At 43.7% G+C, this 26,201-nt stretch overlaps 1 protein-coding gene across 1 annotated transcript in view; it reads right to left on the bottom strand.

Moving 5' to 3' along the window:
* Window positions 1-1,301: 1,301 nt before the first annotated feature.
* LOC115393440 (myosin phosphatase Rho interacting protein) overlaps window positions 1,302-26,201 on the bottom strand; it is a 43,726-nt gene continuing 18,826 nt past the window's right edge. The window contains 24 exon segments of the mRNA XM_030098432.1: window positions 1,302-2,735; window positions 4,285-4,370; window positions 4,551-4,713; window positions 4,799-4,885; window positions 4,971-5,078; window positions 5,164-5,323; window positions 5,423-5,528; window positions 5,624-5,771; window positions 6,895-9,554; window positions 9,557-10,613; window positions 11,409-11,525; window positions 11,795-12,575; window positions 13,984-14,022; window positions 14,169-14,278; window positions 15,740-15,829; window positions 15,916-15,984; window positions 16,091-16,147; window positions 17,632-17,748; window positions 17,828-17,963; window positions 19,096-19,645; window positions 19,819-20,119; window positions 21,361-21,414; window positions 23,493-23,577; window positions 25,218-25,369. Of these exon segments, the coding sequence (XP_029954292.1) occupies window positions 2,664-2,735; window positions 4,285-4,370; window positions 4,551-4,713; window positions 4,799-4,885; window positions 4,971-5,078; window positions 5,164-5,323; window positions 5,423-5,528; window positions 5,624-5,771; window positions 6,895-9,554; window positions 9,557-10,613; window positions 11,409-11,525; window positions 11,795-12,575; window positions 13,984-14,022; window positions 14,169-14,278; window positions 15,740-15,829; window positions 15,916-15,984; window positions 16,091-16,147; window positions 17,632-17,748; window positions 17,828-17,963; window positions 19,096-19,645; window positions 19,819-20,119; window positions 21,361-21,414; window positions 23,493-23,577; window positions 25,218-25,369 (7,305 nt within the window). The 3' untranslated portion in view covers window positions 1,302-2,663.

Raw genomic sequence — 26,201 nt, 5'->3', positions numbered from 1 at the left:
TAAAAACCTGTTAAAGGTGAAGGATCTCCTTGAGCTAAACGCTTACCTGAACTCTCCTCCTGAATCCAGCAGGCCTCCTGGATAAAGGTCAGGGCCGCAGGCCTCCGCTCCACACTGACCAGACACAGGCCTGCCTGTCTGCCCCGAGGAGGGCCGAGTGTCGGGCTGCCCGGCCTGCTCCGGCCCTTCACCGCCATCACACTGCCGACAGCGGCAAAGGTCAAGCGTCAAGACCGGGACAGCCGTCAGTGGACGCTCGGCCTGAATAGGTCAGAACGACTGTCTCCTCATTCTCACAGCAAATTTCACAGTAACAGCGCAACAGAAAATTGAAGAAAGAAGAAAGTGCTACTCTGAGGAATTAGGTTAGAAATTCAAAGATATGTTAACACATCTCTCTGAAAAATAAAAAAAAACCGGTGTTTGGAATAATAGTAATTTTTTAGTAGTATTTTGATTTCTTCAACTCAAAAGTGAAGCTTTGAAATCTATAATGTTAAGTGTTTTATTCTTTTTTTTTTGTTTTTTGGTTTTTTTTTGCACGTGCACACATCTGCAGTCCTGAGGTGAGAGCGCCCTCCTGTGGACAGTTGTCTTCTGGAATCTCTGCAGGCATCCAGTGATTACCGTAAATGTCTTATTCACACATTCTGATGACTTATTGCGAATTAAATATGAGTCTGTGAGATCTGCAGATCACATTTCAGTTTTCATTTAATGAGTTGGACCTCAGAATATTGCTTTGTTTTTAGTTTGCATTATGTATGAAAGTTAAGCATGACAAAGAAAACTCTGATAGTTACTTATGGTTGATGATGCACTGAGACAAATATCAAATAAACCATACAATAATTTAGATATTTTAGAGTTATATCATTCCACATACTTGTTTAGACATTTCTCAGTGAAAGCAGAAATTTAAAACTAGTAATTTTGATGTTAGACAAAGAGTCTTTAAAAATAATCAAATAAGTTTTTCTAATCACAAATTTATTAAATGCATTTCATTTTCATCTTAGTTTTTCTGGATAAATAATCAACAATCACAGGACATTTACTAAAAACATAAATTGCTTTGTAAGCTGTAGCAGACAAAGAATAGATTTTCTGTCGTGTGTGTGTGTACTGATACTCAAATAGTTTGAAGTTGATAAAGAGCTTTAAGTACAAAGTTAAAACATCATTCACATGAAGTCAGTTTCCTTTTGAATATTTACACTTCAGAGTGTGTTTAGTCTTTACTTTCATCATCACCAAGACTCCACAGGAAAAAAACATGTTGGGAAGAAATGGACCGTGAGCATTTCCAAACACTTCATTTATTTGACGGTATACATTCAAATGAAAATAAAAAATATTCATATATATTTCATATAGAGCTAGTGAGCAAGGTACAAGTTTAAAACAAAAAACACAGAAGTCTTCCGTGTAGGCATATATATATGTACAAGGCGTGGATTGAATACTATACAGTGTGTATCCATAGCTGCACAGGTTTCATGGGTGTTCATACTCTTCACTCAGTTGAGGCACGACTAGATTTCAGTGAGAGGTCAGGGACTGGGCCAAGTGCTTCAAGACTATTGCTTACAGTAAAACAATTCAATCTCAACATCTAAACAGTAGGACTTGCAAAAGCAAAGCTTAATAGTGTTAAGAGGTTCACACTAAAGCATAAAGTAGGGAAAAATAATGAGCTATCGTTCTGCAATTCAAATTATACTGTACAGTCATGCAAAGTTCCAATGAGTTTCAGGTTTTTGAGATGATTTTAATCACACCAAAGTCAAAACTGAGCAAACACAAAGTTTGAAGAAAGCAATTTAAAAATCCAGTATCACCAACAAGTCACCGTTGTTCACTAAATATGACAAGAGTCCAGATGTTTGGTTGCACTGCAGTAATTGAGTTGAAGTCACTACACCAATTTGAGACAAAAAAAAAGAAGAAGAAAAAAAAAAAAACAAGCTTCCTCAAGTAGTCAAGTGACAAGTGCAATCTCACTCTCCCGTCCACCCCTCTTCACACAAACACTCCTTAAAAAAACCAAAAAACTCTCATACACAAGCAAGGATCACATTGCTTTTCACTATCAATCAAACCATAGTTATAATACAGCAGATGCCCCAACAATCAATATCAAATCATATTCTACATGTATCCAGTAGTTATGTACAACACAACCGGTGCAACATCAAAACATTAAAAATTCTGAGATATAGACACTGTAATGATAAAATACAGCAGATACGTAGTTCATATTGGGAAATATATATTATTTATAGTGTGTATTGCTGTCTTGTTTTGGCATCTTGGAGGGTCAAGATAAACGCCGTCACGCATCCCTCTCACAGTTTATTTGACACATCTCCAACTTGGCCAGATTATAACATCTATGTCACTTTTTAATAAACCGTACACACGTTTGATTCTGTAAAACAATTTTTTTGCACTTAAAAAAAAAAACAAACATCAATAATAATAATAAGAGTATGACAACTTATGAGAAGCACGGTAGCAGTAGGTCCAAATCCAGATGAGATATTTTATATTCCATATTTCTTGCTGTTTGCTGTCAGAGTCTCCAGCTGGTTCTGCTTGTGGCAAAGTGACCGCACAAATAAAGGCCAGGCGGGAGGAAACAGCCCTCAGGGGACTTACACTCAGATCTTTCTGGAATCTTTTGCCTCAAAAAGCTTCATGCGCTCCTGCACGGTTAGCCCCTCTTTCAGGCTCTGTGAACGATAAAAACAAAGGAGGGAATTCTTTATAAATGTACAGAGAGAGACAACAGATGAAGTTTCGTTTCTGGTTTTGGTTCACCTTTTTAAAGACCCCATAAAATGGAAAACATATTCAACCAGTTTTTTTATCTCGGTATCAAATTATGTCTAATGTTGTCAAGAGTTTTATGACTTATCCCAATTCTTCATTAGCTTTTATTCAGCTGCTCTTATTCATTTGAAGTAGAACTGTCTTCTTCACCCCAGACAATCGAATCGGGTTCAGATATCAGTTCACATTTACTGCAACTGGTTTCTAAAGATATCAATTAAATCTCGAGCATGCCTCCTCCACCTGCAGGATCAGACACCACCCTGGCGTCCGTTTCATGGGGCCTTTAAAGAAAAAAATAAAAACCCAGGAAGAGAAACTATGTAGAAAAGTGAGGTAATTGGTGTTTAGCAGATCGTTTCTCTCTTCTAACACAGTTTCTGTTCTTTAAAATTAATCTTAAACCATCTGAAAGCTGGCTGTTGTCCCTTTACATCATGTGTGGGGTGAGCAGCAGAGGCAGCACCATCAGCATCATTAACCTGTACAACATGTACTACTACGACCTTTGGAGCTGTCAGCCCCTGTGGATGCCAGAAGCTCAAACAGAAAACAAAAGGCTGCTGACTCACTCAGCACTGCTGCTCATCCCACAAATGCCTGTTGATTTCAAATGCAACACAATCTGAAAGGGAAACACTCAGGATTTCCAGTGGTAAAAGATCTTAAACAGAGAAGCACTGCTGCAACAAATAATCCATCAAACACAAATTTCCTCAGTATTCGTGCTTAGTTTGAATGTTCACGTTACAAAGTGTGAATTAGTGTGAACGACACACAAACACCACGACACACATTTTAAAAACACACAAACAGTACGAACAAAGAAAAACAATGCAGGTACGAGTGACTAAAGGACAGTCGAGATTCCTTTCTCAAGGATCCCATCATTCAGTAACTGAACGATCAGGAGGATTGATGCTTTCTTCATATCAACTGCTGCATTTACAGGGGAGGATGAAGTGGAAATGCATCGTTAGACCAAAGTTTACCCAACCACAGTCACACCTGTGATATTCAAGAGAGAGGAGACACTGCACCGGCTTCTGGTTGTGAAGAGAAGGGAGAAGAAGGGAGTGTTTTTGGGGTGAGGTGAGGGGAGGGGGGGAGGTCATGCAGGGGTCAGTACGGCATGCTTGTGGGCTACTCCATGCTATACCTACAGCACGTCTTGGGGCAGGGGTTGGGGAGGGGGAATCACCCCACAATGGGAGTGTCAGCTATCCAAAGAAACCTGTTCAGTGACAGACTGATGGACAAAACAGACACGTCAAAACTCCATTTATAAAAACAACATCACGTCCGACTTATAAAGACGGTTTTACGATACGAGGGCGGCTCAGTGGCACAATAAACGGAGAAAAGATCACACAACAAACTGAAATTTTAAGTTCTAGAGTGTCTTCGGTTTAAAGAATGGAGGTGAGTTTCATGAAATGTGACTCTCACCTTTGACCTTACGCCTCTTGCCGGCTTGGAGGCTGTTGATTGTTCCTTTTTCATGAAATCTGGATTACTTTTTGATTTCATGATGTCTATAAAACACAAGGAAGGGGTATTATTATCATCGTACACCAGCAAACACACAAACCACTGTGGCTTCTTATCAAATGATAAAAGTGAACTGCAGCAAATAAATTCTAACTGTGTGAAAAAAAAAATGAACTGAACACAATGAAATGAGTTGGAAAAGTTGGAAATGTGGAATTCTTCACCGTATCCAGATGTAACAGTTCCATCCACCGTCCTCTCGCCCAAAGCCTCGGTGGCCATGAGCAGCTTCTCCTTCAGCTTGCTGATGTCGCAGTCGGCCTTGGCCTTCACGATGCTGAGCTCAGTGTAGATGTCCTTATATTTGTCGGTGGCGTACTTCTTGTCCTAGACAAAGAAATACAAAACACAGCCTCTGAGTGTTTTTACATTCTCACATGATGAGACAGACGGTTCAATAGTGTGGCTTTACCCTCAAAGCAGACTGCAGCTCATCTTTCAAAGAGTGTATTTCCTGTTTAAGGTACTGGATCTCTGATTCTTTGATCCGTAGCAACACCTACAGAAAAACAAAAAAATAAACCAAGAGATATTTAAATCCATGTTATGTGATGTATTGGAGTGTGTTGCATGTTGAGACGTACCTCAAGCTCATACACGTCTTTGCCTTGAGTGACCGGGGACAGGGCCGTTTCGCCGCTGAAGCAGGAGCGCATGCGAGTGATCTCTGCAGTCAGCCGGTTATTCAATTCCTGTGGAAAGCGAGGAAGTCATTCTTCAACCCGTGGGGAGAAATGGATCCACGTGCAACGTATGTGCAGGTATGAGGCTCGGGACCTGGTTGTGAGCGTTGAGCTCCTGGTTCTCTCTCTGACACTGCCTGAGGGCCTGCCTCTCGGCCTCCAGCGCCTGAGCCAGGTGAGCGTTCTCCAGACACTTCTGAGAGTACTGCTCTGACAACACCTCCAGCTCCCTCTGGATGGACTGCAGCTCCTCCCTGGACAGTCAGATTACCTCAGCATTAGTCTGGATTTCCATCAGATGTTGGAAACTTTCATTAGAAAGTTTCCCACATCTTTAGAGAGTTAAAACATACTCGTATTGTAAGCGAAGCTCATCAATGTCAGAGTTCAGTCCACTCAGCTGGGAGCGCTGGGTCTTCTCCAGCTCCTCTTTGTGTGCATTCTTCATAGCTTCAATAGCTAAAATAAAGTCAGATCACACATAGAAGATTAATATCTGCGCATCTTGGTTCTCAGTAGAGGAATTTTGAGGTAGTGGAGGACAGAGGGCTCACCAGCAATTGTGGCAGCCGTCTCCTCAGCCAGCAGTCTCTCTCGCTCCTCCATCAGTTTGGAAATCTCCCTCTGATGCTGCCTCTGGATGTCTTCTATCACCTTCTGGTGTGTTTCTTCCATTGCAGCAAAGCCGCGTTCACACGTGGCCTACAGTAAGAAAGAATCAACGCTACAGTGTGCCATCGTTCACCCATAAATGTCTACTTGTGACTAGAGGTAAAGTGCAGTGTCTACTGTAAATCCACTCAGATGCATGCAAATTCAGTGACAGAAGCCATGCAAGTATTTTGTCATCTAAAGACAGCTATGTTAGTAACAGAGTCAGTTAAGAAGTGGAAATCTAGATGAACAAAGCTGCATTATAACTGATACACTCTCACTGTTATCGACTAGTATATTCTGAAACCGAATTTGGGAAATGGTATGTTCACTGACGCCCAAGCGAAGAGGAAATGTTGCGGAAAAAGTGGTTAGGAAAAAAAAAAATCTGGTAAAATCAGGTGAAGCTGTCCCTAATGATTTGCTGCTTAGTCACAGCAGATTGGTTCAACGCGATCTGTAAGCTGCCGTGGACGTGCCACATTAATCCACCGGAATCAGTTTATTTCTATAGACTGATATAATTTGAATAAATCTGATAGAAGGCGATGCACACAAACGATACTTGAGGTCTTTGGTTCTAAACTGAAACACTGGGTGAAAACAGAGCTGTGAGGTTTCAATGCACTGCTGGAAATGCTGAATTTAAAACACTCGATTTCACAGTGATTTGCCAAATTGTAAGCCTATGATTCCTTAACGCCACTGTGATCATCTACTGACCTCAAACAAAAGCATGTGAAAGAGCTATAATCTCAATAAAGAGGTGGGCTCACTATCTCTGAGGGATTTATAGATTTTGTACAATCCCTATTTTGAAAATAATAGAGCGAAAAGGCAGATGAATGACAAAGGTCAACCTCGCTGTAAAAAAATAAAACTGAAACTTTGCATTAGCAGTTTATAAACACCTGAAGTTGCGTGTTCAGTTGAAAACAATACAAACAAAATGCCTTGACATCCATCACAGCGCTGGTTACACCCTCTGCTACAGTTCGCACTGAAAACAAAGTTTCTCAAATTCAAGTCACACCATTTCCCAATTCACATGATCAGTAAACATGACTAGGAATCAGAAACAAAGTCAGTGATTTAGCTACGTCTCTATTCATTTCTAACTCGCTCCTCTGAAATGAAGGTTTTAAATAAGGTAAAATGAAAGAGCAAAAACCTTAAGACTTTCAAAGTCTCTCTGGTATTTCTCTCTCAGGCTGGCCACATCTCCCTCAAGATGCTTGTTCTCCAGTTCGTCCCTCATGTTATTCATCTGAGTCTCCAGCTCCTGAATCCGGTCCTTCAGAACCACCATGGAGTCCACCTCGGACATCCCCTTCCCCTGCTCCTCCTCCTCCATTGGCGTGGCGGCCTCCTCACAAGGGGGCGAGTGTGGACTCTCAGGGCTTTCTTTGTCCGCCCGGCGATCTATGACGCTCTGAATATTTTCCACGTACTGAGAATGTAACTTTTCAATCTCCTCTTTGTGCAGATGCTGCAGCTCACAGATCCTCTGCTCGAACTGCTCCTCCAGCTTCCTGACGTGATTCTCGTGCTGCTCCTCCATGGTGTCCATGTCCACCAGCAGCACTTCCAGCTTCCGCTGACTGTCCGCCGCCGTCTCCACGAGCGCCATCTCTGTGGAGGCGCGGCCCTGTTCTGCTTGGCTGAGCTCTTTTTCGAGCCTCTGCTTCAGATCTTTGGTCTCCTTCTGAAAGTGCTTCTCCAGGAGAGCCTTCTGTTCCTGCTGCTGGGAGAGCTGGTTCATACGCTTGCTGATCTCACTCTTGAGCGTTTGATTCTCCTTCTGCAGATTGGTCAGGGTCTGAGTGAAGGTCAGGCGCTCCTCTTGCAGCGACGCTTCGTATTTTTCTTGGATCGCCGTCACGTTGCGGGCGTGCTGCTGCACTAGAGCGTCCATGTTCTGGCCGGTCTGTTTACACCAGCCCAGGTCTTGCTCGTGCATGGCCCGCAGCCTACATGCCACGTACGCCACCTGGGCCTGGATCAGGGCTTCACGCATACAAAGAGACGTGCCTGCGAAGCTTTGGGTACTTTGGTTCCCTAAAAAAGCACGGATCATTTTCAACAACCCGGGAGGGCTTCCGCCGCTTTCTATCTCTTGAGCGTACTTGTGAAGGATGGCTGCTTGTCTCTGAAGCTCATTCGCCAGGTTATCGTGTGCATTTTTCAATGATTCGACAGAGTCTACGCCACAAGAAGGCATTTCGCCAGCCAAGTGTCTATCAACAATTTCCTCTGCCAGGTCTTTAGCTTCTTCCGTTTCAATCTGCTCCATGTATGGAGCCAGTTCAGGGGGACGAATGTCAGCCAGCTTCTGTTTGCTTAACCCAAAGTTATTTTTAACTTCATTGATGACACTTTTCAAGTCAGGCCTTTTGGAAGCTTCGATAATTGTTTTCAAAGCCATTTCCCTTTGATATAAGTTATTATGGGCCTCGGCCAATTCCCTTTGAAGTACTTTGAATTTTTCTTCGTAGCAAAGTTTCAGGTTTTGAATGGAGTAGGCTAATTCTGCTTTAACAACTGTGTTGAAGACAACAGTTGCATCAATATCTACATCAGCCGATACGCTGCTCTCTTTGGATTTCGCCACGGCGGCTTCAGTTTTCTCCAGTTCTTTCCAAAAAGCACTCTCTAACATCAACTTCCTGGTCAATACGTCCGCATAAACTACAGCTAAGCAGTCTCTGTCACTCCTTTTAATCTGCTCTATCTCTTCCCACACCTCAGCAAGCGTTTGTAACAGGTCAGACTTTGAAGTCTGAATTAACAAAGACATTTTATTCAAAACAACTGCCTCAAAAGACAAAGTCTTTGCAAAGAGATGCAATGCCTCATTATCTATAGTTTCAGGAGTTTGCTGCTGATGGACAGCAGATGACTGCTCCTCTGTCTTTTGTCCTTGGCGGATGTACAGAGACGCATTGAACAAGTCACTCTCTATCTCCGATAAAGAGTGAAGCTGAGAATCGGTGGTGTCATGGGAGCCACTTAGAATAGCTTTCACTTTCTCGCGGCTGTTCTCCACACACACCAGAGCGTTGTTGTAATGCCTGATGGCAGCACTGTTGTCTGTCACGCTTTCTCCACTCATTTCTTTCTTTGTTTCTGTCACTTTTTGTCCCACCTGGGACTTTTCTTCTGCCTGTGTTAATTGCTGAACTTCTAGATTCTGTGTGAGGCATTTTAGCTTATCCTCAGTGGCTAGCAGTTTAGTTTCTAGAGCATGTATGATGGCGATAAACTTCTCTGGGTCACTACTGTGTGGGAATGCAACATCAGAGGGGACGTCTCCTTCTGTCACTTGGACATCCTCGCTTATATCCTGGTTTCCTTTCTGTCCTACGTCTACAAAGGCACCGCTCACACGGCCAGTGTCCACGCCTTCAAAACTCATGTACTTTTGGCACTGAATACTGGAAAATCGTATTTTTGGTCTCTTAGCTTGAGATTCTTTCTCGTCTGGGAAATCCTCTGTTGTGGATTTATCAAGGCGAGAAAGCGCGGAGTGTGTCGACATGGAGGAGGACAGTTTAGCTCTTCCCTTCTTGTTTTGCTCCGGAAGGTGCTGCTGCTTTTCCATTCGCAGGTCAGCATAGCCGAGCTTCAGGGCGTCGAGGTGCTGCTCCAGCTCTGCAATGCGGTCTTCAGCGACCACTAGCTTAGCCTGCAGATCCATTTCAGCCGTGCACGGCTCAACCTTATTCAAGAGGCTTTGACTCATTTGGCAAAGGAGCTCCTCCTTAGCCTGCAACTTCTGCTCAGTTTCCTCTAAGCTGTTTCCAAGTGCGGTCATTTTTACAAGTGCCTCTTCAGGTCTTCTTCCTTGCGTTCCATCAGCCTCTCATACATCTCTTTAGTTTGCCGGATCTCTTCCTCTTTCTCTCTGAGGAACTTGCTCATTTTCTGAAACTCTTGAGTAGCCCTTTCATATGAGTGCTCCAGAGTGTAGTAATCGGCCTCTTCTGTTTCCAGACGGTTGCGAAGCTTATTCACCTCTCGATCCGCTTCGGCAATCTGGTTGAGAAGCTCCTGACAGCGGCAGGTGAGATGGCTTTTCTCCTCCTCGAGCCGACGCACACTCTCCCTCAGCGAATCAATCACGCCGGACTTTTGGGCCAGCTCCTCTTGCAACTTCAGCATCTCCTCCCTGTTTTCTTTCCCTCCGGAGGCCCGCCTGCCTCTTAACAAGGCCTCCACCTGCTGCTCGGCCTCCACCAGCTTCTCCTCTATTTCCTTCTGTGCGGTTTCAGCCTCGGCTAATCTCCTACACAGAGTCTGCCTTTCCCGCTCGTGACTTTCTTGCATGCTACTCTGCTCCTTCCTGAGGCGCTCCTCCTTCAACGCCTGGCCCTCCTCGGTTGCTTTTAGTCGAGCGGTCACTTCTTCCAGCCTGTCCTGCAGCCTCTGTATTTCCCTCATGTGGTCACGCTGCAGGGCCTGCTGGTGCTCCAGGTGTCGGAGGGCCTGGTTCCTCTCCAGCAGGCTGGCCTCGACTTCACGGAGCCTGTCTTCGCTGTCTCTCAGCTGAGCCCGCAGGGTGGCCTCGCCACGGGCGTACTCCTCCTCGTGCTCTTTCGAACGGTCTTGCTCTATCTTCAGCTCGTTTCGCATTCGCGCCACTGCCTGCTCGCTGGCGAGGATTTCAGCCATCGCAGACGCAAGTTTGGCCTGCAGAGCCTGAATATCGCACTCGTGACGATCTGCGGCATCCTTGGCTTCAGTGTAGCTTCTCTTTAAGGTGCGGATCTGTTGCTGAGCAATGTCCTGCTTCCGCTTCTGCGACTCCAACTCGCCATGCAAATCTTGATTCAGCTTGTGCAAGTGTTGGAACGGCACTTTGTGCGGCGAAGAGGAAGGAGGTGGTGCACTCTTGAAAGAGATTGATGAGACAGTTTCATTAATGATATGACTTTAATTCTCCAACCACATATGGAGAACCACATCTCGGATTTTACCGGGAAAATAAGGTTTTGTCCTTTCTTGTTATCAAAGCTCTTTAGTTGAGTCCTCCAAGCTTCCACTGTGCTTTTTCAGAGGTCACTTTGGAAACCAAAATTCCATCCAAAAACAAAAATCAAGAATTTAATTGGTGACCTTTTTCATAAAAATATGAAGAACAAATTCCAATTTCGATACGACTTAAAATTGCACAACACAAAGAAAAAACACTGGTTAAAGCATGCAGTTCTGAACCCAAGGCATACAGAAAACAAGCTGGTGAAGGGACACACACACACACACACACACACACACATACACACACACACAAGCACACACACAAACAGAAAGAAAAAGCACAGCGCAAGGCTTTGTGATCATGTTTCTTACCTTAAACACATCAGATCAAATCAGTTATTTTCCCAGGAGATGTGAAACTCCGTCAAAAGTTAGTGAAAACACATGCTAAGAACACCGCAACCATGCTCATAAGTCTGAGAGAATAAGCACCCACACCTGTTAGTAGAGTTTTCAAAAGTTACAGTGGAACAGTATTGAGTTCAATCCATTAACCAAAAATGCCATACAGAACATTGTGTGTATCTATACTTTCATACAAACCTAAATAAAGCTGTAGGTTGAGATGTCTTTATAGAAATATTTGAAGAATATTAACCATAGTGTCTAATATGAAACAGAACCAGATGATGAAGGTGTGTGTTGTACCTGTAGCACATAGCCTTCCCTGGCACTGTGTTCTCTCCCTAGAGCATCCTCCAGCTGTTCTTTCAGAAGGTTGTTCTGCTTCTGTAACCGGTCCAGTTCCTTCTGTTTCTGTCCCAACTGAGCAAAAACGGGGAGACAAAACAAAAAAAAAATGATGCTACAACACATTTTCTAAGATACGTACAATGATCAGCAATCCCAGCAATTTCCTTCAGTACCTCTTTTTCCAGCCTTCTTGCTACTCTCGCTACTGAAACTAGTGAAACATAATACTGTAATTCTACATATATTGTAATAGCACACTGTTAACTGTTTAAACCTGCGACTCAAGTCTTAAACATTTTTGAAATATCTAAAGAGTGTTTACAGTGGGCAAACAAACACACCTCCTTATCCAGCAGCGCAGCAAGCTCATGAGGAGGCAGCCGGTCCGAGTTGCTGGAGTTCGCTAAAGCCGTGGTGATGGGCACTTGTTTCTCCTCTCTTAACGGCGTGGTTTCCACCTGGTGCCATCGCTGCTCGATCTCTTCTCGGACATCTGGGCTCCTGTTGTCCTTTTTGTCGTCCTTCTCTGAACGCAGAGCAGCAGGGTGGTCCACTTCCATCTTTCCTTGTTCTTGGCCGTCAGCTGCGGACGACTGCGCCGGTGACGTGGAATTCAGCGCTGAAATAATGGTAACGGTTACAGTATTTGGCATGTGAGCTGCACTAGTTGCGTTTTGTGGCGGGACGCTTTTACGAGCATTTTCCTTTTCTGTATCTTCAGCTATCGAGGGCGGGTTAGCGCCCGATACAGACGAGGTTTGGACAGAGGAGGTAGAGACTGGAGAGGACGCTAAGGAGGAGGGCGACGAGGAGGCGGAGCAGTAGGAGGAGGTTGTAGAGAAGGACGAACTGAGGTCGACGGTGTCCGCTCGTTCTTTCACAGGTTTTTGCGTTTTTTCCATCTTGAACTCGGTCCAGTCGTACGTCTTGGAGCGCCCTTCTCGCCGGCGCTCACGGACTCGGCTTTTACGTGGCTCAGAGGGAGGTGCAGAGGCGTTGTTTCCCGGCGGCTGTCTGAGGGAATCAGACTTTGGGGCCTCTGTACTGGGGCTTGACTCAGAAGCTGGCGATGAACACGGCTCCAACATCACATGGCTCTTAATCGTCTCATCGGGGAGGGATCTGGATAAAGAAAATCACAGTATATCCATAATTATATTTTAATAAAAGTGTACAAATGAGAGTTACTTTATGCACCGAATATGAGCTTTAACATCAGACTTTACAGGACAAAACAAGGACACAGAAAACATTTCATTCATATTAAGCAGCTTGAAGTCACTGCACATGTCCAGGGTTTCTGCAGGGTCCATCAAACTGTAATAAGACTCTAAAAAACCAGCTTGATTTGACTTCAGGCAATTTCTCATTAATCACATTCTTGCTAACAGAAATTTTCAGGCTTGATGGTAAACTAGAATATCATTACAAAGTTTGACTGCAGTCTTTAGCAGCCTGAACGTAAATAATTTTATTGTTAAATATAAACTCGGTTCATTCAGTGTTAAAATACTGTTGTGTCACAAAAGCAATAAAAAGGAAAATACTTCAAAAGTCAATTTAAATCAACCAATAGAGGAGTTATCCCAATTTCTAGTTTGTCACACTCTAAATTAAACACAACTATCAATTATTTAGAGAATCAAGACCAGCAGATACCCTGATTTTAAATACAAAGCAATAATGCCAAAACATTGAAAAGGACACTGAGAGACTGAAAGCAGCTTTTCAGTTCTAATTCTGCAGTAATCCTACCCGATAGCAGATTTAGCTACTATGTTAAAGCAAAAATCAGACAGTAGCTTAATGTTAAGAAAGTGTTGGCAGTAAACTGCTCATAAATGCATGCTGGCAGTAAAAGGGCAGAGCAACCTGACCGACAGAAAAAAATCCATTTTCAACATGTTGCGTGGGCGAGCCGGGGAGCACGGGGAGGGGGGTGTGTGGGTCGGGTGCAGAGGAAGGGACGGTGTTAAAGAATGGACAGGAGGTGTCTGCGAGGCGTCGATGCAGAAATACCAAAAATACCACACATACTCCAGTGTAAGAGACAAACTGCCAGATTAAAGTCTGTGACTCGGATAACATAGGTCAGTGTCTATACAGTATCATATGTAACGAGCCATCTGGATCGCAAATTTTTCTAAAAGAAAAAAAAAAATCAGTAAAATAAAAGTTGTAATTTCTTTAGATGCATTTTTGTCATTTTAAAAAAGGGGAATTATATCTCAGATGGTCATGAAATTACTTCTCCTATCGTGACTTTGTCAACCTTGAGCGGACAGTGGGGAAACAGTGATGATTAACAGCCGTGCGTGGCGCTGGGCAGATTATTCTAGGATGCTGATGTGTGGCTCCACAGTAGCATAACTTAACAGGGAGACATTACTCAATATTCACATGACATATGGGAGGACGACAAACACGCTGGGGCTGACATTGCTGAGCAATTACATCACCGTTCGAGAAGGAGGGGTGTTTAGCACACACACGCACACACACACACACGCACACACACAAGCACTCCAACCTGGGCTTCAGAACGGATAGTTTCAGAGAGATGTTTTTCCTGGAAGCAGGTTGAAAATACCAGGTGAAAGGGAAGAGAAAGAGGGAAAGAAGAGGTGAGGAGGAGACAGGCATTATGATAAACAAAGTGAGAAAAGCCGTTGTTCTATCTGCCACTGGCAGGTGCTAATCCCCGCCGGGTATTACCGGGTGACATCGGGGGCAATAGTAGGTCGCACATTCTTCATAATGGCCTGAATCCAATTGCGACGGATTCCAGAGGTCATGGCTGACAGGGTGCAGGCTCCATCTTTACACTATAAACAGACAGACAGTTCACATAAATGTCTGACAGCTCTGGGCAACATGTGGATCCAAGCAGCATTTCAATACTAAAGGAAGGCATGAAACCGACGTACAGAGCTGGACATGCAAAGACAATGTAAGCTTTGTTCAACATTCAGCAGAGAGACCTTGCTTCTTGTTTTTGACTATCCGGTCATTCGAAAGCAATGAGAAACAATCACCCAGTTCAGAACATTTCTATTAAATGTTACCATGCCTTTACCTCACAGTCATGAAAACAGCTTCAAGGTGAGACAGAGAACAAATTTACAATAACTGTGCCACAATTAAAAATCCTGCTGCAGGTTAATATTGAGTCCCTGAGGAAGGCCGTTAATCCCCAGTAGCTCCGCGGTTGCCCCAGCGTGGCAGCCCATCACCCCAAGTATATGAATGGATTAAATGCAGAGAAGTTCTTTCCCCAGGTGGATTAGTAAAGTGTGGTTTCTTTCTTTAATTCTCTTTCGTTTTTCTGCAGAGACCTCTAGTGGCAGCTGGGTGACACTCACAAAAGCCCCATTTCATGATAGATAGATTTTTTTTTTTGTTTTTTTTTTTTTTAAGTCAAGTACTTCATTAAACGAATGTGGATTGAAAATTGAGTTCAATGCTGCAGGAGGGCAAAGGCACTAACAACAAGCGCTTCCAGTGTGGAGCGTGGTGTGCAGAGAGCGGATATAAATACTGGAGTTATTAATTTCTCGACACCAAACCCGTGTTGTTCTCAGCCAAAGAGACAACGATCCTCTCCACTACTCTATTTCTGACTTCCTGTCTAGAAAATAGCCGGGGAAGAGACTGTAAACAAAAGAAATGACCCGCGGTTCTCACAGGATTAGCGTTCTGAGCTTATATCTATATGTAGCAGAAACAAAAGCCTCACTGGCTTCAAAGTGTGCTGCATGCAACTACATAGGACCACTAAGTATTTTGACGGGCAACAAGTGCTAAAAGCGTTTAATGACGGAGGGATTATGTGATTTTAAGAATACAGCAGTGTCTGGTTCATTCATGCAATGTCTCTGAGACACGTGAACACTTTTAAATGTATTTTCCATGGGCTACGGTGAGTGCTATCGACAAAATGTGGATAATGGCAGCGAGAGGTTAAATAAACATATCGCGAAAGATGAAGGCCACATGCTGCAGGACGCGAGCGTCGCTGGCATCGGCTGCAGCATATTTAGACCGGGATGATGTCAGCCTCACGCAGAGAGGGATGACAAGTCAAGTGACATTCCTCACGACAGACAAACAATCATTTCAAAAAGAGAAATGGCAAGACCTGATACCTAAGGTTGCCCCACATGGTATCTGTGGCTGTTTTTAGATTGGCAGGAGACAGTGGAGCCAAACTGTGCAGACAATAAGTTTCGGTCTTGCGGGTGAGCGATGACACACGACTATCGACGACATGAAGAATCAGCACCCACCAGGATTTGAAAGCCGTAATTCCTCTGGACCGGGAACTCTTTGACATCGTAACATGTGGAAAGGTCAATCTCTCCATCCAGTTCAGAAGCCTAAAAAACATATTTATTTATTCCTTTATCCTGGTTTATTAAAGATACTCACAATGAAATGACACATCCTGAGTTTTCCATCTTACCTCCTCGGCTATTGAGTCCTTGTAGTACCTTAAACTCTGGTCTGTTAGAACAAACCAGTGTTTCTTCCACTAAAGAAAAAAAACAAAGTATGGAGTTAAAGTCACGAAGTGTGTAAATATTATTCGATACTGGAGAGAAAACCATATTTGAGAACAGAATTGTAAAATAGATTACCACTCCATCTTCGTATAACTTCGTCATCCATCCTTTCTTGAAGTTCAGCAGATCAGGCTGCAGTTAAGACAGAAGAAAACAATGTCTCACAACCACCTGAAAATCTTAAAAAAAATCACATTAATTGGAAGTGGAATGCAAAAAAAAATGTTTTAATTGTATTTTTCTTAAACATTTTGTACCAACTTCATCAGTGGGCGATTATTTCTCCCGCAAGTATTTTAAATATACCAAAGGTCTGGCTGAACACTGCTGCATTTACGTGCATTTGTTTACATTCGGGTAACCGCCTCAGTTCAACAAGCGTCAGTAATCCATAAGTGGCTCCAGCTTCAGCGGAGACTTACTGGCGGGAGCCGGACTTTCCCTGTGAAACACAAACTGCTGCACATCGAAACCAAGCTCCAGTCTGTTTATAGACCCCAAAGCATAAAGTGGCGCTCCAGACCCTGGCGCCTGCTCGCTCATCAGTACCTTGCTTTTGTTGAGCTTCATCAGGTGTGGTGTCACCGTCTGGCAGAGAGTCATTCTGATGGCTAACTGCCTTCACTGCATATGTTGACAATCTGCGTCTTGCTTCTGCCCCTGGGACGTGCACAGCGACTGAGGCTGCCTCTGCGCCGGCTATTTATAATCGCCAGTAGCGGTGGCGGCAGTGGTGTGTACATGTGTACGGGTGTGTTTGAGTGGGTGGGGGTTTTGGCAGCTGCAGAGAGACCGAGCACACGCTGACTGAGTCGCCCCTGAACGGCCTTCAGGACAGACTGCGAGGAGTCAGACGTCAGGAAGATAACCCATACGACCGTGAGCAACCAGAAGCATTCAATAATGATGAGGGTGAAACACGGGACGGTAGCTTCAACTTTAAGAAATTGGAACGTAGCTTGTGTTGGAATTTAAGTTAAGTATCGCCCATGAGATCACGTATGCAACTGAAATAAATGATGCACCTTACAGCACATACTTGCATTCTTCTGAGCAGGGCATGTTACAGAAACAGAACACAGATCATATGCATATCATGTTTCCAACTATTAACCTATTAAAACCTAAATCAAGTTTTAATTTTATCCCTTTATGATTAGAGGCAACATTCTTGTGCTTCTCCTTTCAGAGTTGCATGCGATCTGACGTCGATGTCTGAAGTTCACTGACATACATTTCTGCAGATTCTGACGCATTTTATTGGTGGCAGGTCTTTAAACGGATGGCCTCACATGAATGCACTCAAGTTGCAACTGGCTCCTGAAGTGAGGACAGTGTCAGTGTAACTCTAGGTGTTTATGGGTTAGAGCTGTCATGATGTCTTCTTAAACTGTGCTTTAATAGCATTTATTTTTAATGATGCAAGTGTTGGCAGTTGAATTTCTTCAGTTAAAATCTGAATTCTTTCACAGTAAAATAAAAAAAACAAACAAAAACTGATGATGTTCTTCTTCCTTGAGTGCAAAGGAGTATTATTTTCATTCAGAGACCCCACAGTGACTTTTAGTGGACAGGTTAAAGTCATTTTACACCTCAGAAGAAGTGTCGGCACTCACAGTCATCGAGGACTCCGTGACTCTGCGGTCCAAAGACTTGGCTCTTCTTAAGTTGGCAAAACTGGAGCTGGACACATCCGGGACTGAGCGGTCCTTTGCTGAATCCAGTGACATTTCCTAGAGATGCAAACCATTTGAGTTCAGTTCAGTGTGTACGGGTTTTAAGTGCTCAGGATCAATGAAGTGAACGGCCTACATGTTTGTTAGCTAGATAGCGTCTCTCGCTGCGCCCTTGTCTCAGTGTGGGGTCAGCCGAGGGGTCACTGGAGGTGCTTGTGTCCATACGCTCAACATGTTGGCCTTCCTCGAATCGGCCGATGATTTGAGAACGTCTAAGAGACAAGAAAGACCCCTTTTTACAATAAACACTAGTTTTACAAATACAACAAAAAGTCTTGTGTCACTATAGTGATCCAAAAACAAACAAAAAAAAAAAAACAGCTTTTCATCATGCCGAAACACTAATCATTTAAAGCATAATCATATCAACAAAATCTCAAAGTACTGCGTGAACAGGAGAGCATTTCAAAATCAAAGCATGATATGAAGGCAAATACAAGCAACCATCTTAACTCGATTTCAAAATAAACATCATTAAAAACCTCCAAAGAGACCCATCCAGAAATACGATCAAAGATAAGGAGTAGCGTTACATGATGAGAGATAAATTTAAGAAGAAAAAGGAAATTTATTAGGATGGCGGATTAAACACACACAGGAGTCAGAGCGATGGCAACAGTTGGCGTTACCTTAAAACACTGCACTGATTAACGAGTAGATAACTGAGAAATGAAGCGCAGCTAAAGGAGAAAAGCCTCAACTGTCGGTAGGACCATCCCTCAGTTCGTATAGGCACATGGTAAATCATTCATTGATAAACAGTGCATGTGTGAGCTCCCAGGCAGTGCAGAGATGAAATGATAGAAAGCAGGAATCAGCGGTGACCAGCAGGGAACAGCATTGGGACAGGGGTGGAAGGGTTGGTTGAGATAAAGCTCTGTTCAGAAGCCCCTGGAAAAGATCGAAACAAAACAAACTAGCAAGGTGACTAGAGCAAAAGGTAGAGAGCAGTAGAAAACAAAGCACCACATGCATTTATTTAATAATCCTGAATCATTAATGGTAAACCACTGGTAGGCTGGGGAAGGCAGCAGGAACAGAGGATGCCCAGAAAAGAGTGCCTTAAAGGAAACAGCCACCAGGGGGCGCTACAACAATTAAAATATTGATTTCTTCAGGCAAGGCATGGGACTCTCAATAACCCTGCATGCTGTCTACAGGATTTACAGCTATGCTGAGAACTAACAACCAGTGGCCCATTAATGATTATTACTGAAGCTGGTTAAATTATTAAAATTATATATGCATCATGTTTTCAATGCTCTTCTTCAACAAGCAGCTGCAAGGAACTTAAAACTTTCATAACGTTTGATGCAGAGTGCTGAGCATGACACTGAGCCTCACCTGCGCTCCTCCCCAAACAGCCGAGCCACCTCCTCCCTCCCTGGGCTGCGTGTTCGAGTCCTCAGCTCCTGACGCTTTTTGTCTGATCGGAAGGCTTCCCGGTAGGTCAGCCTACGAGCCCTTGGCACATCTGACAACGCTGCATACTCCCTGCCAGACCTGCCAACTCTGCCTCCTCCACCACTGACACTAACAGAGCCCCCTCCACCACCACTGTGCCCCTCCCAGGTGGGCGTAGCCCCGCTGGGATCAGAATCCAGCGAGCTCTGGGAGGAGCTGATGGTGGAGTAGCTTGGGGAAACAAGTGAACCTGGAGAAGGGAGAGGGTCTTGGGAGGGCTGATGAGGGGAGGTCTGGGGCTCTGATTCGGAGGTGTACCTGGAACTGGGAGCTCCTAAAGAGGATGATGATGCTGAAGAGGACAGGGGCAGATGCTGGGGTGGCTGGGAGAGATGGCCAGAATTGGGAGAAGGCTCAGACTTGGTCTTCTCCAAGGAAAAGTAACCACTCTCCACTCGTACTTTACGTCCAGTGCTCACAGTGCCGCCGTCTGAAGAAATGAGACACAGTGACACTGATGTAACACAAGGCCAGGATGTGAATCTGCTCTCTTCCCAATCCTCCAGGCTAACACAACAGTGCACATTCCTAAAGCTGTGTAGATGTGCATAACCACAGTGGGCCTTCTTATGTTTGAGGATTAGCCCTCTTCTCGGTCCTCACCATCTTGAGTAGTGATACTGGACTCCGGTTGGCTCTGGCTCAGCTGGCTGATACAGGAGGCACTGCGGCTGCAGGGGATGGTGGCCCTGCTCCAGCGGCTCTCTTCCTGCCACAGCGAGGCCCGACTCATCGGGACGCGCTCGGCACCGGCGATGCTGCTGGGCAGGCAGGGGATGCTGCCTCCGCTGCTGCTGCTGGTCACGGTCACCTTGGCGGGGCCCGGCTCCTGAGCGATGGTCCGGGTTGGAAGGAGTGGAAGGGCGGAGGGAAGGACATAATGGGAGGTAAGGTCACAGAGAGACTACAATAAGGAAAATGAGAAGGAAAGAATTTGAAGAAAGAATAAAACACTTTAATGTAAACATTGGAACACAGATGTTGGAAATATGTTTTAAATCCTGACCTCTGAATGGAAAAGTGCTACGTTGCGCTCTGTGTGCTCACTCCCAGCATAAATCTTAAACACTACCCTGTAAGTGTTTCTAGTGTAAACATCTGGTCAAACTAAATACATAAAAGATACAAAAACCCAAGAGGTATGATTTTCAACAGATACGTCCATCAGTTTTCAGACTTTGCATCCTGACATCAACAGTAAAAAATGTATCTCAGTAGATTCATTATTCATCTATTCAGTAGAGCATTCTCTTAAATGATTGTTTTCAGTTAGCATTGTCTGAATTTTGAAAGAAACTGGACATTTTTGATTGGTATAATTTAGATTATTTACAGTGAGAATGATATGACTCTTGCTATTCAGTTTTATGTCCTGATACATTACTGATCTGTTTCATTACTGTTTCCTTTGTTTATATGCTCTCCTTTTAACCTCAACTGTTTGTGTCAGGTGATCCCATCACCAGCGTGTCAAACCAAAACAAAACAGCCTTTATTGCTGGTAAAATGACAAATTGTGGGAAGAGAGGAGGAAGCAAGGACAGGAGTAAGAGATCGACAAAGAACAAAGAGCTCTTTCATGGAGAACACACCTGTAACACCGGGGGATACAAAGAACAAAACCACACAAGGACAGTCTGTACAAGGAAATTACACAGAAACACTATTTCACAGTGGAAAAACTCATCGATCATTCTTGCTTCATTTAAATTTACAAACCAAATTAAGAGTGTGATAGCACCTGTCCAAATCAGAAATCCATTCAGTGATCAAGAGATGCACAAAATCATTCATACGAGAAAGAGAGAGAGAGAGAGAGAGAGAGGGAGAGAGAGAGAGAGGGAGAGAGAGAGAGGGAGAGAGAGAGAGAGAGAGAGAAAGAAAGAAGATTTCAAAAGCAAAGCAACCCATGAAAAAAGTATTTTTTAATCAGTCTACCAGATCACCACAAACAGAAAACATGCTGCTGGGGTTAAAATCATTCCTCCACTATCAGAGAGCAAAGAGAGAATGGTGTCCTTTTGATTCACCCTACACCCGGACTGATTGGGATTATAATTGTAATTTTCAAGGGATGGGATTTCAAAGTCTGGGATTTTGTTCAAATGGGATGCAGGATGAAAAGTTTGGCCAAGCTGAACTCACTGGATGTCCATTCATGTCTTCAGCTGAAAAACACTGGCTTGAAGTTACTCCACCCTGCCAATCACAAGAAGCCTTTGATGTCAATGCCTGCTCTGTGTTGCTGATCGTAATCAATAAAGAAAAAAGAAAACTCTCTCTTTTTTCTGCGCTAATGACATGACTCGTATTTTAAAAATCCTTCCAAATGTTTGGTTTAACAAAGACAACACTTTGAACTGAAATACAGCTACAATTTTAAAGGCATTTTCTTTCGATGGAGCCGACTCAAGAGGAGGAAAGTATTCAGATTCCTTTCAGTTACAGTCGTTTCTCCCTGTGCATACAAGGTCAGGTGTTTAGATTAGAGGGCACTACCCACAAGGCAAACACAGCACATCGCCAAGGTATTTACAACAGTGTCTTAGCATGTGCATGTCTCCAGTGCAGTATATTACAGTGGGAGGACAGCCTTCAGCACTAAATGTGTTGCTGGCCCAGTAAAGTGAGGAAAATGTAAACTATAAGACAACAGTTGATATTAATCAGTGATAATCTGCTGTCCCAGATAACTGAACAGGCCAAGACGCAAAGAAAGAAACTGACAGCAGCTAAGCAGAGGAAGGATTCCTCTGACACATTATCAACCCTAATTATATGGCCGATTCTTGACCACTGCTGTTATTTTAGGTGCTGATCTCACGCAGATACAACTACACCAGAAGTAGTATTGCTTTACACAAACATCATGGACTTACTAAGATAAAGCGCTCATCTCACAGCAATTTAAAGGTCAGCTGGACTTGGTCATGTCTTAGAAGAGTCGTTCCTTTCTTTAGGTGCCTTCATCACTTCATGCTTTTATCAGTATGAGGTGCTGTTTGCATGTAAAAAGAATGTTACACTGACTAAGCATTTCTGCAGTGCGCAGATCTTCAATATCATCTCATCCATTTTCATAGATGCCGTCTGTTTATTCGAGGTACCTTGTTATTCTCAAAATCAAAATCCGCTTGCTGGCTGCTCTACAAAGCAGTGAATGCAGCTAATTAGCAGCACTGGCAGCGTTTACTGGCAGACTCCCAAAGTCTGCATTCATAGGTAGGTCCACAGATATTAATGTATGTCGCACTAAGACAGTAACAGCTCACTGCTGTTCCGAGCGAAGTCAGAAAAGAGATGCAAGATCCCTTATGGGCCTCTATTTAAAATCCTGACTGTGACCCTCTTCAGAAAAAAATAACTGCTTTGATCAGGCCCACAAGGTTATTAAACCGCACAGGCAAGAAAATCCTGACAGGTGAGACAGCAGCTGCGAGACATGACAAGGAAACCGGCCGCAGTGGCAAACTCGCATGCAGGAAGATCGCGGACACATTGCTGAGAGTTTGTGCTGAACGCTGTGGCGGCAGGCAGCTGTCATCGTCGCCATGGATTGTTTGTTCAGGAATGTTTTCATAGCTCAGTAACATTAAATACCTTGTGATATTGTTTAGTCTTTGCCACAATAGATGAGCTTCATTCTGAGTGTTGTGTGTACCTGGCTTAAACCTTGCTACTCACAACGGTCAAATGTCCTCCGTCTCGGGCTGCTGTGTGTCAGCTCAAGTGGACATGCCGTCTACAAACACCGACACATCCTGTGACTGAAGAATGCAAATATGCATCATATAAACTCCTAAGCATGTTTGCTGGCAGAAAAACTACATATCCATTTCCCACCCTCAGTGAGGGGGAAAGATCTGCTGTACTGAGGAATGAAAAGCCTCCAAGCTGCACGTTTCCAGAGGTCATCCTTCGGCATGTCCTTATTGTCGCTCCAGGGCAATAACAAAACTGCCACTTGTGGATGTTTGTATACCGTTCACCATGTAAAACAGTCCATTCAGTCAGCAAGGTCGAGCTCGAGACCCCGTGACCTTAAGTTGGAGGAACGACAGAAGGCGGATGGATAATAGTTGGAGAAATCAGTACAGAGAGATCAGGATATCAGTCTGCGACCGTGAACCACATACAGAACACAACATAAAACATCAGAAACAGCGTCGAGCTTCAAATATGACCCTCACATTTGTCTGCCTGCCCGCTGCTGCTGCCCTGTTCAGTGAAAGAAGATATAAGTGCTTTACTGAGAAGAGTGTGAAGAGATGCAGTACCTGGTGAGTGGGTGGATCAACCTTGCGCTTCTTCTTCTGGTTCTGCTTGTTGGTCCTGGGGTACACAGTCAGAGCCTCCTGCCACCTACGAGCGGTGAAACAGTTCAAGCGTCAGTGGAACACTAAACACAGACCGAACAAACCCTGCATCCCGGGTGGATCAATAGACGACAAAGTTCTCTGTGGCAAAGAATAAACCAACAAGTATGTGCTGCAACGATTCTAAAATCGTGTAATATCATGGTAAATTAAGCACTCACCTCTTTCATGAAAAAAGAAGTGAAGCAATAAATGAAACAGACTGCAGCTGAATTCATCACACAGAAATGAGAATGTTAAATGCTCCTTTTCAGGTGAATAATAATTCATAATTGCTTTTCCTAATCTTGTGGAAATTAACATTTCCTAAGGAGGCATTTCAATGGGGGAACTTATTCTATTAGCACTCATGCTTTGGTAAGGCTGAATAGATTACCTTTAATTCGGTAGTGTGCTTAAAAAGTGAAGCTATTTCATGAGCTACACAGAGAAAACCCCCACATTTACTGACTTTATTAAAAAAAACAGTCATGCATTGTCTCAATCACAAAAATGTTCATGAATTTGTAGTTTCATTAAAATTTAGATGAGAATAAACTATGTTGTTTTTTTTATCTATTATTGACTCAGCTTTTCCATGCTTGGCACTATTTGTATTTGTATTTCCTAATAATTAATTTAGCTTATCAATGTCAACTTTCACGTCACACAGTGTCCTGCACATTGACCCACCCTGGCTGGAAAATCTCCTGGCCGAAGCGGAGGCTAACCTGAACCTTTTCCTAGTCAACATCATGAAACATTGATGATTAACTCATTGAGAAAATAAGACATAGTGAATCTATATTTGAACTTCTCATGAAGATACTGAATTGTGTCGTGTGCGTCACGCGTTATTTTGATGCTAACGGGGAGAAGTATTTATTTAATCAAAACAGTGACTGCAGCACAAAGCACTCATGCATTATTTTGATATTTCAACCCACCTGCTTTATTGTTAAAAAAATGAAGGGCTCTATAAACTGTCACAGATATAACATGTGACATAATTGTAAATGAATGGGTACCCACGCAGGGTGCCTTTCATAATGTAAAAGAGACTTTTAAGAGGAGCTGAAAACCCCCGGCAGTCATTTTTTTTCCATCGTCAGTTATTGTGATCGCCAAGTGCCGACACATGGAAGCCAGATGATGGGAGAGTGGGTGTACAGTGATTGAGCAGGTAGCATAACGGAGAGTGGGTGTTGTGAGTCACAGCTCCCTAAGAATAGCCATAATGTGTACTGTATGCTACAGCCGGGGAGGGAGAGTGCGCCGCAGAGACTGTGCAGCAGCAGCAGCAGCAGGAGTGTAAAGAGATGCCTGAATTACCGAGATTAAAGCTTTTTGTAATGAGACCTGCATCTTGGCCAATATGAATTTGTAGACACAAGGAGAGGGTCGGAGCGGCAGCGAGGGGGGGACTGTTCAAGAATGTGCACTGTCACTGCGGCGTGAATTACAACTCTCTGAAAAGCACGGCCCAGAGGAGGCAGCAGGGGGCAGAGCAGTTTTGGCTGCAGCAGCAGTTGCACACAACTATTTCCTTTGACTCAACCGCATCAAAAACCCACAACGGCCACCTGAAGCCAAAGCAGACTGAGGGGCCGATGTGAAAAGCCCATGCCGACAGGCGACGAGTCTCACCCGTTGATGATCTCTTTACACTCGGCCCGTATGAAGTGCTCCTTCTCAGGGGTCAAGATGCACAGGGAGTTCTTCTGACCGGTCCTGGACTCGCCATCGACCACGTCAGAGCACTGGTTCATGTTGATGGTGCCTTGGGGCAGAGTGCTGGGCTGCGGGATCACACCAGAGACACACAGAGAAAATGTTAAATGAGGAAGTGAACAGACGGGCCCACAAGTCCCTCCACATGGTCTGTCTTCTCACACCATCCGCCCCGGCATAAATTTTCATGCCAAGCCTGGCTCTTCACACATCGATATAACAGGAGAAATGTTCTCCTCAGTCCCTGATTTGATGTTTGTGTGACTTGTGATATGAGGTTTTGCATTTAAAATCCAGTAATTATGTAACTGCTTCACAGACGGGAGATTTGTGCCAACGTACGTCCACCTGAAGTACAGCAATGTTCTGAAAGAGAGGCAATTAATCACAGAACACAGTGTGAATCATTATTCTGTGAATACTTCAAACTCGAACCAGGTGCAAAAAAAAAAAAAAAAAAAAAAGCTAAATCAGCTAAACTCTGTCGCTGAAAGAGCAATCAAGCAGCATCCTTTCTCTGGTAGATATGCCGTGTGACTATCAGTCTCTGTTGTTCAGCAAAAATTGAGTTGATTAAACATAGTTTAATTGTTATTGCACATTTATATGAAGTGTTGAGCAATTTCACTCCATTAGCAGCAGGGAAAATGTGCAATAGCACATTAGGAGCAATTTGTACTATATGCAGGAATCAGTGATAATGCTTCAAATACATTACAATCTTTGTCAGTTGTAAAGTACAAATGTCTAGGATTTACAAATGATTTGCTTTTCTTGTTAGTATGACTTGATGGTAATATGTAATAGTTGCATATTGTACTGCAACAAAAGGAATAATGCACAACAAAAGAATGAACACACCCATTAATTGGCTTGTCTGTTTCACTTACAAACACCACA

This window comes from Salarias fasciatus, chromosome 8 (assembly GCF_902148845.1).
Source record: "Salarias fasciatus chromosome 8, fSalaFa1.1, whole genome shotgun sequence".
Taxonomy (NCBI): domain Eukaryota; kingdom Metazoa; phylum Chordata; class Actinopteri; order Blenniiformes; family Blenniidae; genus Salarias; species Salarias fasciatus.
This window is presented reverse-complemented; position numbering and strand designations above follow the sequence as displayed.